The 14214-nt window shown below is 38.8% G+C and overlaps 1 protein-coding gene across 1 annotated transcript in view; it reads left to right on the top strand.

The window, feature by feature from the left end:
* Positions 1–14214, top strand: part of DPYS (dihydropyrimidinase) — a 40460-nt gene that overhangs the window by 9923 nt on the left and 16323 nt on the right. The window contains exons 3-7 of the mRNA XM_063299584.1: positions 970–1149; positions 3549–3738; positions 9436–9592; positions 11003–11144; positions 13100–13242. Coding sequence (XP_063155654.1) covers positions 970–1149; positions 3549–3738; positions 9436–9592; positions 11003–11144; positions 13100–13242 — 812 coding nt within the window. The remainder of the gene's footprint in view (positions 1–969; positions 1150–3548; positions 3739–9435; positions 9593–11002; positions 11145–13099; positions 13243–14214) is intronic.

The raw sequence follows: 14214 nt of genomic DNA, 5'->3' as shown, positions 1-14214 counted from the left end.
GTGCTGTGTGAAAATGCTTCCAATATGTCTAGAAAAAATCTGGAGTGGTAGAGAGCATCCTGCGGATGGGTTAGAAGTGATACAGAGTCCAATTTTAACAATCTGCTTTCCAATAAATGGGAGTTTTGTCATTGGCCGTATCCTCTGGCCACACTTTTTGTTAGAACACCCACAATGCTATATCAGAAATAGTCTATTTCTAATAGCCAGTCTACCCCAAAGGCCAAAATATCCTAAACACTATAGACTGACTGATTGATTGACTGATTGATCGATCTCTCTATCAGTTTTTCACAGATTCTTTAATACACCTATTTTTTCCAATTTCTGTAGCAATACGCAATTTAAAACAAAGTAGGAAAAGTAGGTAGAGCATAGCTTCTGGAATTCTTTCCTGCCCCTTAATCATAGCTTGGCTGTGGGTCACATGACCAGTGGAGGAGAAAGGAGGGCTTAGAATGGGGGAGTGAGCCCTCTTTGCAACTTCCCAACTGCCTCTCCCATAAGGATGGGGGCGGGCAGGATTTTAAAAAAAAGCTTTAAAGCAATGTTAGCTTATAGCCATCAACATACCTTCTGGCGATTAATTCCATCTAAGATACTAATATTTGGTTGAGCACTCCAACTTTCCTATTTACTGTATGAAGAATGACATGTCCCATGTGAGTTTTTTTTTCTTATAATTAAACTTAATTTCTCAGTAATTACAGTTTTAATAACTCTTGGAAGCCTTTTCCACAATCAGTGGAGCAGCCTTTTCCCCGTGTTATTAAGTTAGGATTGCAACTATATTTTATTATATGACTTTTTAAAATAAAAAATTAATAATACAGACGTGATTATGAGAATCATGATGAAACAGGAATGATCATAGCTAGATGTGGTGTGGTGGTGGTGGTGGTTTTTTAATTTCCAGCACTATGCATAGAACAAATTGAGGAGCTGCATATTTTTCTTACCTTTTTTCAGGTCAAAGAAGAAATGAAAATTCTTGCTCAGGAAAAGGGTGTCAATTCCTTTAAGATGTTTATGGCATATAAAAATCTCTATATGCTTAGAGATCCAGAATTATTCATGACCTTCAGTCATTGTAAACAAATTGGTGCAATTGCTCAAGTTCACGCAGAGAATGGGGACTTGATTGCAGAGGTAATTCCCACGTTAAAGATGAACTCTTCAGTAGCTTGCCATCATAATATGTGCATGATATATTCAGTGGTTAATGGGCCTGTATGAGGTGGCTTGGATTCCTCTTGCTAAAAGACATTGTTCCATGGGGTGGCACAATTCTTTTGGTCAAACAGGGGCATCTGGGGCAGGGTGTGTGTTACAAAGTCAAGATGGTGGCTGCAATTGCATGATTGAAGTCTCACAAGTTGCCCTGATAAAGCATTGGCCTCACTTCCCAGACTTGCCCTGGCAACTCCCAGTGACAACTGAGGCAGTCAGAGAAGATAAAATAAAGCATCCTGATCATTTTACGTTAATGTGACCTCCATCAAAGCAGAGCATCCAAGATTTCCACAGCCCTAGTAGGCGTACACACTTAGAGTACACACTTACATGGAGGGGGAAAGATACCTGACACATTGGACCCACTCCAGTGTCTCCAAGTTTCTTCCTTATTCCCATTTGGAGCATCTGTGTCTGCTTGAGGAAAGCAGTCCAGCTTCTATCTATGCTTTGCTTTATTTAATCAGGCTGCCTATTTAGATCAATGGCTGCAGTTTGCCTTGCAATTTCTCAGGACCTCTTCTTCTACTGCAGAAGAACTTCTGTTGTTCTACCTTACGCTCAGGATGCTTGAGAATTTCTTTTGAATTTCTCAGCTGGTATTTCCAAGCTTGCTTTCTTGTTGGAGCCATGCCTGGTGATATGCTTTTCTATTATACATCTTGCCATCACTCTGAAGCCGCCTTGGATGCCCATATTTACCAATAAAAAAAAAAATCCAGTGGATGGGGTTTCCTGACAATGTATTTCTTCAGATTTGATCAAAATGTAGGAAGCCAAAGAGAAAGAGAAATACATACATACATGCTCCTTAGCCACCCCTAACTACATTCATTTTGAAAGAAAATTGCAAATTCTCTTTCATCAGAACTCTGGTAGAAAAAGGTGCAGGAGAGTCCAGTTTTCTAATCTAGATATATCCGAAGTGGTAAAAGTTTTTTGTAGCCCCTCTTTTAGAAGCTTCAGGGGGGCATGCTATATCTAAAATTGTATGTCAGGGTTGTGTGGATTTCATTCAATGTCTCACCTTTCTCAGATGCATTCTGAGTCCTGGGCCTCAATTCATTTTGCCTTCTTTTTGCAAAGATTTCAGCCTCTATTGTGGTGCTCAGGTGAAAGATATGTTTACCAGTACCATAAACCCTGATTTTTTCCTACCACTGCTGTGGTGTTCCTGTCACACAGGTGCATGTAAACTAAGCACTCAGCAGTTACAAATGTGCCCATTATGTTCATGCTTTGCAAATGATCTGGAGGAAGTGTTTAGGACAGGCAGCTTGAAGATGAGTGGACTTCAATTCCCAGAATTCCCCAGCCAGCCATGCTGGCTGGGGAATTTTGGGAGTTGAGGTCCACACATCTTCAAGTTGCCAAGGTTGAGAAACCCTGGTTTAGGATCATGAGAAAGAGCACTTCATCTCTGTCAACCATTAAAGCAGCTCATCTTTTTCCAGTTGTCCATATCACAGCCTGAAAAAGAGCTGTTTTAAGGAGTCCACATTAAAGTCATTTTAATTTTTACAGTGTGTATATATTTCCTTTTACATCAATAATAATTTTTCATTCTTTACTTACATCCAGGAAGAACCAAACAAAACATAAAGCTAATCACATAATTTGTCCTTAATATGGAATTTTTCTCTTCAGAAATAGCCAGTAGAAATAGTCTTTGATCTAGACTGGGATGCTGAATGTGTCGTTGATGTTCCCTCTCCCAGTCTGAATGCCCTCATTGAACCAGAGGAGAATACTTCTTCCATACCAGTTGAAGGCAGAGATTTTTAAATTAATGTCGGGAATGCAGTGGGGAGCATATATCTAAAGCCACAAGCACCTGCAGAATCAGACTGCTATTGTCAAAATAATGAAAGCAGTGTCACTGTAAGCTCTGCCATTTTGGGATGTGTGTGTGACAGCACAACACACATACAAAAGGGATAGGGTTTGCATCACAACAGCACAACACTGCTTTTGTCAGACCTACTCATTTGACACACACACACTCCCTGCAAACATCACTAGCTTAGTTCATTCTGACTTTTCTTTGCCAGAAAAATTCTGCACTTGTTCATGTTACATGTAGTTTGACCCTACGCCTCTCACCTAGTGGTCAAATGTAATGCAATTGGTTTGCTGGATTCTCAGTATCATGGTGTAATCAATTTGTTTGTTAGGAAACATGGAGCAAAACATCCTTCTCCCAGGGCAAGCAAATTAATGGGATTGTAATGTTTACAGCCATTTGTTGACTGAATCTCACTTCTTAGTTTTGCTGTTGGTAACACTGGCATGTATCCACCATGGCTGGCCTGCAGGGTGAAAAGAAGATGCTGGCTTTGGGAATAACTGGTCCAGAGGGACATGAAATGGCCCGACCAGAAGAAGTGGAAGCAGAAGCCACTTTGAGAGCAATTACCATTGCAAACTCAGTGAACTGCCCTCTCTATGTTGTACACGTGATGAGCAAATCTGCAGCCAAGGTAGTGGCAAATGCCCGCAGGCAAGGTAGGTTCCTTGCTAAACTTGCTTGAATGTTATGATTTTGTTAGATCTCAGATCCTAAATACGGTTCCACAGTCATCTCTGCTGGAGGCTGTCCAGCTTATTGCCCTACCAAGTTTTAATTCCTCCCATCCCCACTCTGTACAGGGTCTTTCATTAAACAAAATGAAGTGGACATGTTGCAAAGCAAGGTCCCAGCTTCTAGCTCCACATAAGCCCTACAGACATTCTTACAATATGAGAATGGTGGTTTGGGTATTTCAGTGCTTTTTTTGTAAATGTGCTGTGGGGGTGGGGGGAAGAATATAAAAGGTAAACTGTAGTGGAGGAAGCATCCTGTAAGGCTGGAGACTGGGATGAAGAACCACCTCACCACTTCGTCCTCTGATAAATGTGTTCTGTGACTGGCCATGCCCCTCACTGGCAGTCATTTTGTCTGAGTGCCCACAACACGCTGTCAGACTTGTCTTAGATTTATATTCAGGAGCTCAAGTTCTTGTACTAAAAGCTTGACAGGATTTGGGGACCAGGTTAGGTGAAGATATGACTATGAAACATTACATCATCTTATGGATGAAACTGCAAGTTCTCAATGGTTATGTTAATCCCTCAGCTAAATGGAGGCTGTCTCCAGGTTTAAAGAACATTTTCTAGTTACTTTTGCAGTCTAAGCTTCAGTTCTTTTTTCTGTAACTACTAAATATTTAATTAACCTAAATATAACGCTGATCTGACTCCCTTTTTCCATTATCATTAGGCTGATTTTTGTCCCTTAGATGTCCACAAGATGTCACTGTTGACAATACAATGAACTCATTTTGCAGTTGGGATTGCACTCCGCCTTTTTAAAAAAATGATGTGGTTTCAGAATCAAGTGTAATAAACTATAAAATCAGCTAAAATATGTAGGTCAGAGCAAAATTTCCCAAGGCCATCCAGAAGCTTCCAAACTGGAAGGGATAGATTGTTTGTGCTGCATCATGTAGACCCACTATCAATTCTATACTGATACATTCTGTACAGAATTCACCTGCTAAAACATATTCTTTTTTTCTAAATTCTGTACATGTTATATTTACACACTATAGATCATGCTTCCCCAGATAGTGTCCCTGCAGGGAGATGATCTAACAACCGGAAGAGGCCAGGCTGAGTAATGTGGTTTAAGGAGAAAGGACTCTCCCATCCAGCTTACCCCCTGGTGACCACATATCTATGGCTTAACGGTAAAGAAGATTTGCTATTGCCTTTTCCCAGAATGACATTTAGCCCTTCTAGATGACTGTCTAAGTCTGGGAGCACAAGGCAACTCTTAACCATGTCCACTCTTGAATAGTTTTTTTGAGATTGGACAAGGCAAGCTAGATTCTGTTGTTAATCACCCCTGTTCAGCTACCTATGAGTACTGGGCAGGTGAAAGATATTTAATGTACATCTCTTAACACCAACAGATAAACAAGATTTGTGGTGTGAAAACCTAACTGGCACTTTCATCTGATCACACAAATGTATATTCCTATAAATTCTTAGCTGGGTTTATGTCATATTACACTCTATTTCATTTATTTGGGAGTCAGCATTATAGAGCTGTTAATTAAGTGAATGATTCCCAACCTTCTCCTTAATGTGAACCATTAATCATCATCACATGTTTTTGCAGACACCACATAAGCAAATTTGGCTGAGAGGAGTCAGATTTGTACATTAAGAAGCATTAAACTGCCCCTATTTCTAAGCACTTATTATGGCCACTTGCAAACATTGTATTCAGTACAGTACATTCACCTGCAATTTGTAGGAATATTAATTGAGATTAATATAACCTCAAGCACTGGCAGCCCTGATAGATGAGCCAGACCAGGAAATCAACTCCACAGGAAAGCTAAAACTATGTTTATTGAGATTGGCTATAACAACAGAATCGTGCAAGTCTGCTTGTGCTGTACCTCCTCCTCCTCCTCCTCATAGCTGAAGAAGGTTGAATTAGAGAGGTGTCTGCCTGAGCTGCTTCTGAATGTTATCTCGCTGTTCTGGACTTAAAAAATGTTTCAGCCCTTTTGTGTAGGTAATGCTTCCGCACGTCTGCATCAAGGTCATCTTCCTTACTATCTACAAGGATGATACATAAGAAGCCCACTGGATTCTATTATTATCTCCTACCCCACCCCCAGCCACTTGCGGTATCCTTGCCAGATATCACAGTTTGGGAATGGCTGAACTAGGCCATCCAATGGGAAACAATAGGAGAAATCTCTCTTTTAAGACAAAAGCTGCAGATGGCAAGAATTATAACACCTTGAATTCAGGTTTTCAAGTTCTATAAAATCTCTCTTGCTTTTGGAGCAATTGGGAGGGCACATTCTATCTATCTATCTATCTATCTATCTATCATCTATCTTATCAATTGCATTTGTGAAATGTACAGGTCTGTTCCTAGTCAATAGAAAAGACCAATTATTTGAATATACCCTTGATTAAGATACTGAAGTCTGAAAGATCCACTTCCCATTATTCCTTGATCTAGCCTTTTAATATGCAATGTAGGTACCTTCACTGACCACATTTTAAGATCAAGCTCGTAGTTGAGGCTTTTTACCTATCCAACCTACAACAACAAAAGGTTGATTAGTGTGCTGCATCAAAAATGAGATGTCATTTTATGGCTTTATTATGTCATCAGTTTTCCCAAATTTGATGCCCAGCAGATGTCCTGTCATTGCTGCTCCCAGAATTCCCAGTCAGATTGCAGAAGTTGCATCATAAGCTAAGCAATTCAATATAAACCATGCTTATTCAACAATAAGTCAACAATACTGAATTCTGTAGGCTGATTTCCATGAAGATTGGTTTCAAACATCCATGCTAATGAAATGGGGATTACTATACAGTAAAATCCTATACAGTAAAATATACTATACAGTAAAATATAGGGATGCGGTGGCGCTGTGGGTTAAACCGCTGAGCTTGCCGATCAGAAGGTCGGCAGTTCGAATCTGCGTGACGGGGTGAGCTCCCATTGCTAGTCCCAGCTCCTGCCAACCTAGCAGTTCAAAAACATGCAAATGTGAGTAGATTAATAGGTACCGCTTCAGCGGGCAGGTAACGGCGTTCCGTGTAGTCATGCCGGCCACATGACCACGGAACTGTCTACGGACAAACGCCGGCTCTTCGGCTTTGAAATGGAGATGAGCACCGCCCCCTAGAGTCGGACACGACTGGACTTAATGTCAAGGGGAACCTTTACCTTTACCTAAAATCCCAATGTTATATAATTTATGCAAATGGTATAAATGACATAGATTCTTGTTTAACAGTTTGGTTCCAATGGACATTACTTCCCCTTTAATCTGTAAACCATGATTTTTTTGTACTACATCTGGGTTACAAAAATTCAGACAACCACTAGGTGACAACAAGAAGTTAGCTTTCTTTGTTTCTTTGCTGCCAACTAGTGGTCTGTGCAGCCCAGGTATGGTAGCCCTACACTATAATCTGTTGTACCTGGATCTGGATCTGCCTTTGATGTCAATTGTAGTTCAATAGCTACAATCATTCTTCAAAATATAGCAGTCAAAATTTTGACTGAGTTAGTTCTCTGGGAAACTATGCTGCCAATTTTGCAAAATCCCTGTTGGATAGATTCACTTTTCAATTTTCCTAGCCTTAAATAGCTTGGGATTCAAATATCAAGTTTTCAAATGGCTGTTTTAATTTGAATTTAAATTCCTTTTGTGGTTTTATTTTTTAATGGTAAATATTGTTTCGTTTAGTTTCAATTTGCATGGTAAGCAGCCCTGGGATAAATATTATGAAATGTGGTTTGCAAAGGTCTTAAATAGGTATCAGCTACTGAGTAAACATCCTTGGGTTTTCCCTCTAAACTTATAAAGCAGCATCATTCTCAAGTGGCCCAAAAGCTTTTACCCTTATATCCTCAATGGTGGTTCTGTTGGTTTGATTTCTCTGTCAAAAGTAGATGGGCAGAGAGGCTTAACCACATTCATCTAAAGGTTCTGCACATGGTTGGGTGGCTGCACACACACACACAATATTATGTTTGATTGCATAGTTACAACCAGTACCCTTAGTATCTCTTAGGACAAAAATATGGAATTTTCTGTGTCGTTATTAATATAAAGATCACTCAGGAGACAAGGAAGGATAGGAGTGTTCATACTTAATCAGTGATAAGTTGGAATAGTTCCTCTGTAATTAACAGCTAGCTCTGCAGCCCAGTTAAACACATTCTGCATTAGTAGAAAACTATCATTTCAGCCTCCTTTTTTCTAGAGACCTGCTGGGAATGAACAAACTTCAATTCATGGTTCTATGTTTCAGTATAGTTATACAGCACAGGGTGGGACTATACAGATGGCCAGGGATGTCTGCAGGGTACAGTCCAAATCCTCAAGATGATGGCCAAAATTGAAGCTCTGCCTGTTTTTGTATGTACCTCACATCAAACACACAGCAGCAAAGTGCTTTTGATTTCTTTTCCAAATTCCTTCCCAGCTTTCATTCAGTATTCCCAATGTGTAAGAGGTGCAAATGCATTTGGGAAAGCATCCCAGAGTCCTGAAGAATTCCCACTTTATAAGTTACTGCTGGATGTCCTGTAGGCTGAATAAATCTCAGTTTTTAGAATTATTGCTATGTAATCGTCATGGAGAAAATCAATCTTTGTGGTTTCTGGGAGTCGAAAATGACTTGATGGCACATAATCAATTGTTCTCAAAATGCTATACTTCTGTTTGTGCTGCCAGGCCCCAGGTTTTTTGCACAAACAAAAATTGCTATATTCTAAACTAATATTAGACCTCAATCCCCAAATCTCATTTTCTATGGAATGAACACCACTGAATGCATAGGACACAATAACATACTAAATAATTTCCTCTGAAGAAATTCTCTACTTGTGTGTTATAATTGCTTCCTCATACTTTGTGGATTATTTTGGGCTTTGTGCCTAAGAAATATGATAATCCAGCTGTACCCTTCTTGACTTTCTACTTGCTATGATTGTTGAGAAACTGGAATGTGTATGTATGTATGTATGTCCTTCCCAGAGAAATGAAGTGAGAGAAAAGTGGAGGAGGAATGGCTAAGACGAAGCATGAGAGAAAGACAATGGACTATCAAAAGATGTATTCCATGGTCTACCATATTTCTTGGCACTTTGCTGCTATGTGTTGATCTATCTGGTCTTCTTTCTTTTCTCCATTATTATATTTAAGAGGACAGAATTTAATCCCTTTTCTGAATTATCTGAACCACAACATAATATTTAAGTTCCTGTCATCTTTCCTAAGTCTTCATCATCAGAATAATTTTGCTTCTCAGATCTCTGTTTTTACATGGGCTGGTTCCAACATTCATGTACATATTTTGATTTTACATATACACATATTTGGAAGACCAGTTTGCCCCTAAAATTATTGAGATGATTTACAGTAACAAACAGTTTCTGTAGCAAACTTCAGTGACCACGGAAAAGCATCACTGTGGAAGGAATGTACATGTGTCCCATAAGCTGCCCACTCCAAAATTAATTTTTTCCCAGACACCTGCGCATCCACTGTCACTGAGCTGCTCATACTTAGGGTAGATATATTGACTATATTATACCTGATCCAATCCATTGATGTGGAATTGCAAGCTAGTATTAATTCCCATTAATTTGCTTCATTCTTCCCTCCACAGGCAAAGTCGTGTATGGTGAGCCTATAGCTGCAGGCCTTGGTACAGATGGCACTCACTACTGGCATAAAGACTGGCCTCACGCGGCAGCCCACATCATGGGCCCTCCACTACGGCCTGATCCTTCCACCCCAGACTTCCTCATGAATCTTCTAGCAAAGTAAGGAAGTTCATCATTCACAGGAGCCCTTTAATAGATGTACCCTAAGTGGTTGTTCAAGCCAGCATAGACAAAACTGCAAAATATAGTAATGTATTTCAATGGATTTTGAAACAAAAATGAAAAATAATGAGGAGAGGAATTTTAGTGTCTCTTTCTGGTTGTTTGGTCAGGAAAAGTATACAGTATTTGGGGAAATAATTAAGGTTCTGATTTATGTAATATGTGTCATATACAGTATGGTTTTCCCAGTTTGCTTGGAAACAGCTAAATATTGAATAGAAGTCATGTTGCTTATTTTGGAATTTTGAGAGAATATCATGGACCCTCTCAGAAAATAGCTGACTTTGCAAGGGAAACATAACCAATCACAAAGATCAAAAGGACAGTGTCCTTTGAGTCAAGCTCAACTTTAACTCCTATTGACCTCAGAGACATTTCCATGTTGTTTACTTGGCAAAACTACAGAGATGGTTTGCCACTGCTACATTCTGGGATGTTTTTCAACTTCCCATCTAGCCTGCAATTTCAGGCTAGTATTTCTAGGTATTTCTTTGTGGTCTTACATTCAAATATTAACCGGGTCTGACTTTGCTTAGCTTTTCAACATCAACCCCTTGGCTAGGTGTTGCCCTCAAGGCGGTCATATTGTAATAAATCCCTATTTAGTAGAAGCCAATTTCAATAGGTTGCTTTCTCCTCCCTTCTAGCCTCTTCTAGCCCAACTCTAGCATCCTCTTGACTTGTCCAGCTTATCTTGGTCAGTTTCCAAATATTTGGAACACTTCCAAAGAAAGTATTGGTTTGAAGCCACCCACCATTTTTATTTCCTAAAAGGATTGTGGGGGTCCAAGGCATTGATACCCTTTGTACTGCAGCATTCCAGCTTCCTATCATTGGTTAATTAAAGGAATATAAACCTGCACCCCCACCCCAACCCCCCAAAGTAGTACTTCCAGAATCTTCAGTGGAATGAAGACTGTAGCATCACTAGGAAGCAATATCATCATTGGGAAGCAGTGAGAGCTATCAAGGTCTTGTGAGATTCCTGTGTACTTCTGGCTAACACAGAGTGGTTGAACATTTTTTTGATCTAGCAGGACTTTATTTTCACTGCTCTTATGCCATTGTTCCATCTAATTCAGGGTATGGCTGAATCCAAGCCAACATCTTCTCAAAATGTCAGCATTCATCAGGGTTTTGGTCTTACCTAGAGGTGATGTGATTTCTTCATTCTTTATCTCCTTACCATTCTTCAGCAGATTTTTTTCTTCAATGGTTTTAAGACTTAAACAATGAAGCAAGTAGGATGCATAATTCTGAAATGGAAGGTGGGATGGGGCATATAAAATAATCTAGTCCTTTATGCCACCTCAGTAGTAATATTTCTTTTACCTTATTTTTTTAAAGTGGTGACTTGACTTTGACTGGAACAGATAACTGCACATTTGACATCTGCCAGAAGGCTTTGGGAAAAAATAATTTCACAAAGATCCCAAATGGAGTGAATGGAGTGGAAGACAGGATGTCAGTGATCTGGGAGAAAGGAGTGGTAAGTGGGGTTTCAATTCATTCTCTAACACAATGGTGAAAACAGTAACAAAAAGTCCTCACTTTTTGCATAGGAGGAGGTAGATACTATGGTTAAACAGTGCTTTGAATTCAAAAGGAAAGGGGTGCTTTAAAGCATGTGCCACCTGATCACAACTCCTTAAAGCAGCTGCATCTTTTCCTAGCATTGCATGCTTGCCCTCTGGGTGAAGCCCCAGGAAAAGACATGCTTAACCTCAGAAGCTGCAGAAAGCTGCTTCATGAGCACCCTCTGTGTGCACCAAAACATTTTTTCCCTTTAAATCTAAAGCATGCATAGGCACACTCAAAAAATTGTTATTCCTTTCCCTAGCTTACTGATCCTTTCAAAGGTATGGCTTGAATAGATATATTACCAATGATTTCTCTTGCCTGGAAGATAAAGTCTTGTTACTGTACTTACCTTGGTAATATTTCTGGTTTGACTACATAAAATGCTCTGGATTGTTCTTGATACTGTATGGCAGCAAATGATCCAGACTATGACAGGTTAATTTCTAGAATTAGCTGCCTAGAAGGATCATTATAACTCCAACTTTACATAAGTCTCATTGTTGAAAAAAAGTAAGTTGTGGCTAAATTCAAGGAACTGGGGCTTAATATAAGTTTTTGTCTTAGATACTTGAGAGGGTATATTTCTATCATATGTCCTTCCTTAATCCTTAACATCTCTCATAGGTCAAGCTAAGCCACTTTAAATGCCTTTTAAAAAGACAAGAGGGATAAAATATTGTAAATAAATAGATAACCATCTACTAGGGCTACTCAAAGTATAAGTTTTGAGCAAGGACATGAAAAGGATTTTAAAAATAGGCATAGGAACTCAGTCTGGATTGGGGATTAAAGAGGATTCAATTATTTGTCTTTACTCTGATCCCATTATCAATAGGAATCTCAACTTTTTTTGCATCAAAAGGGAATATTTCATTTGTACCATTGAAAGTTATTCTTTAAATACAGTTAATAGTTGTAAGGAACCAGATCAGGCCTGTAGTGGAAGAGTAAAAATCTTTTTACCAACTCTGAGTTGAGCTCCTACTGTATGTCTGTTGTTTACTTTAAATATACATAGGATTGCTAAATTTGTGAATAATCAAACATTTGATTTTCCCCTAAGTTCCATCTTTTAAAAAACAGTGACCATTGACAGGTTTCATCACAATACACACAAAATTATGGAAGCAGTTTATATTAATATCCATCAAGTTAGAACCTTAGCAATTCATTTAGGCAAGCTTTCTATTTAGGCATATATACATATATCTACATATTCATATTCAGTTTGCTGATTGTTGCAGTGCCTCTCTCTATATTCTCTCCAATTTACTGCCACCTTTGAAAATACTTCTTTCAGTTTTAGTTTTTTGTTCTCCCACTTCAGAATTATCATAGCAAAAAACTTTATTAATTTTAAGAATGTGCACCAGTTTCATTTATTAGCCTGTTTGATTTCCCTGAAGCCAAAAGCCAACTATTTTAATCTATCAAGGTTATAAATTTGGAGCTGTTTCCAAACTATGTCTTTCTCTTACAGAATTATTACCTTGGTGCTATGTTTTTGTTGTTTGATTGGCTGTTAGGAGTTAACATTTTCAGTGTTCAAATATTGTGTCCAGAACCAGAGCATCTGTTCAGGGGGAGGTGTCAAAAATGCCAAAATGGCAGCCACAGATACGCAATTAAAGCTCTGCTGCTTTTTTATGCAAATAAAAATGAGTGGGTTTTGATTGCATGGCCATAGCTGCCATCTTGACTTTTTTGACACCCCCACCCCACTGTGAAAGCCCTGGTACAGTAGCTTTGTAACATGGGCGTTATTTTCCCCCAATGGGAAATGGAGTTCACTTGCAATAAGCTTATGAATATTTTTCCTTCTTTGTATGTTTTTATTAAAAATTCACCCCTACTGTTTTACAGCACAGTGGCAAAATGGATGAAAACAGATTTGTAGCTGTTACTAGCACAAATGCAGCTAAAATCTTTAACCTATACCCAAAAAAGGGAAGGATAGCTGTGGGCTCTGATGCTGACATCATCATTTGGGACCCCAAAGCTACAAGGTATGGCCTGAGCAATCAAACCCCATTTGTCCTTTATGTCTCTGGGCAAAGCAAGAAGAATATATTTTTAAGACATAAATCCTGGTGAACAGAAGACATTTGATTTGAATTATTTGCAAGAGAGTCGGTCCTAGTCACAGCACATCTATGCAGAGTATTGTGTCTAGTTGGAACATTTTTTTAAGAAATCTATCTGAACTGCTAATCAGAGAGGAAAATAACAAGGCTTGCACCTTTGTACTAATTGCTATTTGTTTGAAGATAGTCAATTATTAATAATGGTTCCTAGGCAATTGCATTTATATGCTCTCTTATGCCCACATTGTGGTATCTTAAAAATACTTTAATGATGTGCCAAGTGTTATCACATACTTATTGAGAATGTATCAGGCAAATTTATTGCATTTCCTTACTCAAGAAAGCTCTCAGCATTCCTGGAAATTTCACCAATAAATAGAAGCCATGACAACCCACAATCTAGTCCAAAAATTTATAATGTAATATACATTGTTATGCAATTATGTTATAAATGGAAAGTATAAAATAGTTTTCTTCTTCTGTCACTTTAAAAATTAAAAGTTAGTATTTACTTTTTGGGAGAGCCAATTTGGCATAGTGGTTAAGGCACCAAGCTAGAAACTGGAAGGCTATGAGTTCTAGTCCCATTTTATGCACAAAACCAGCTCGGTGACCTTGGGCCAGTCATTTTCTCTCAGCCCTGGGAAGCAAGCAATGGCAAATCACTTCTGAAAAATCTTGCCAAGAAAATTGCAGGGACTTACCCAGTCAACAATGACTCAAAGGCGCACACACAAACAATTACTTTTGGAGGATTTCTGGGGGGTTGCATTTAATTATCTATGCATCTATCTCTCTGTCTGTCTGGCTATCATCTTTTGAGTTTATATGCTACTCCAATCCAGAAGGACTCTGAGCATTTCACATTCTTAGAGTAAGAGGATTAAAATGATA

The sequence above is a fragment of the Candoia aspera genome, chromosome 3 (assembly GCF_035149785.1).
Source record: "Candoia aspera isolate rCanAsp1 chromosome 3, rCanAsp1.hap2, whole genome shotgun sequence".
Taxonomy (NCBI): Eukaryota; Metazoa; Chordata; class Lepidosauria; order Squamata; family Boidae; genus Candoia; species Candoia aspera.
Note: the sequence above shows the minus strand (reverse complement) of the source record. Positions and strands in the feature narration are given on the sequence as shown.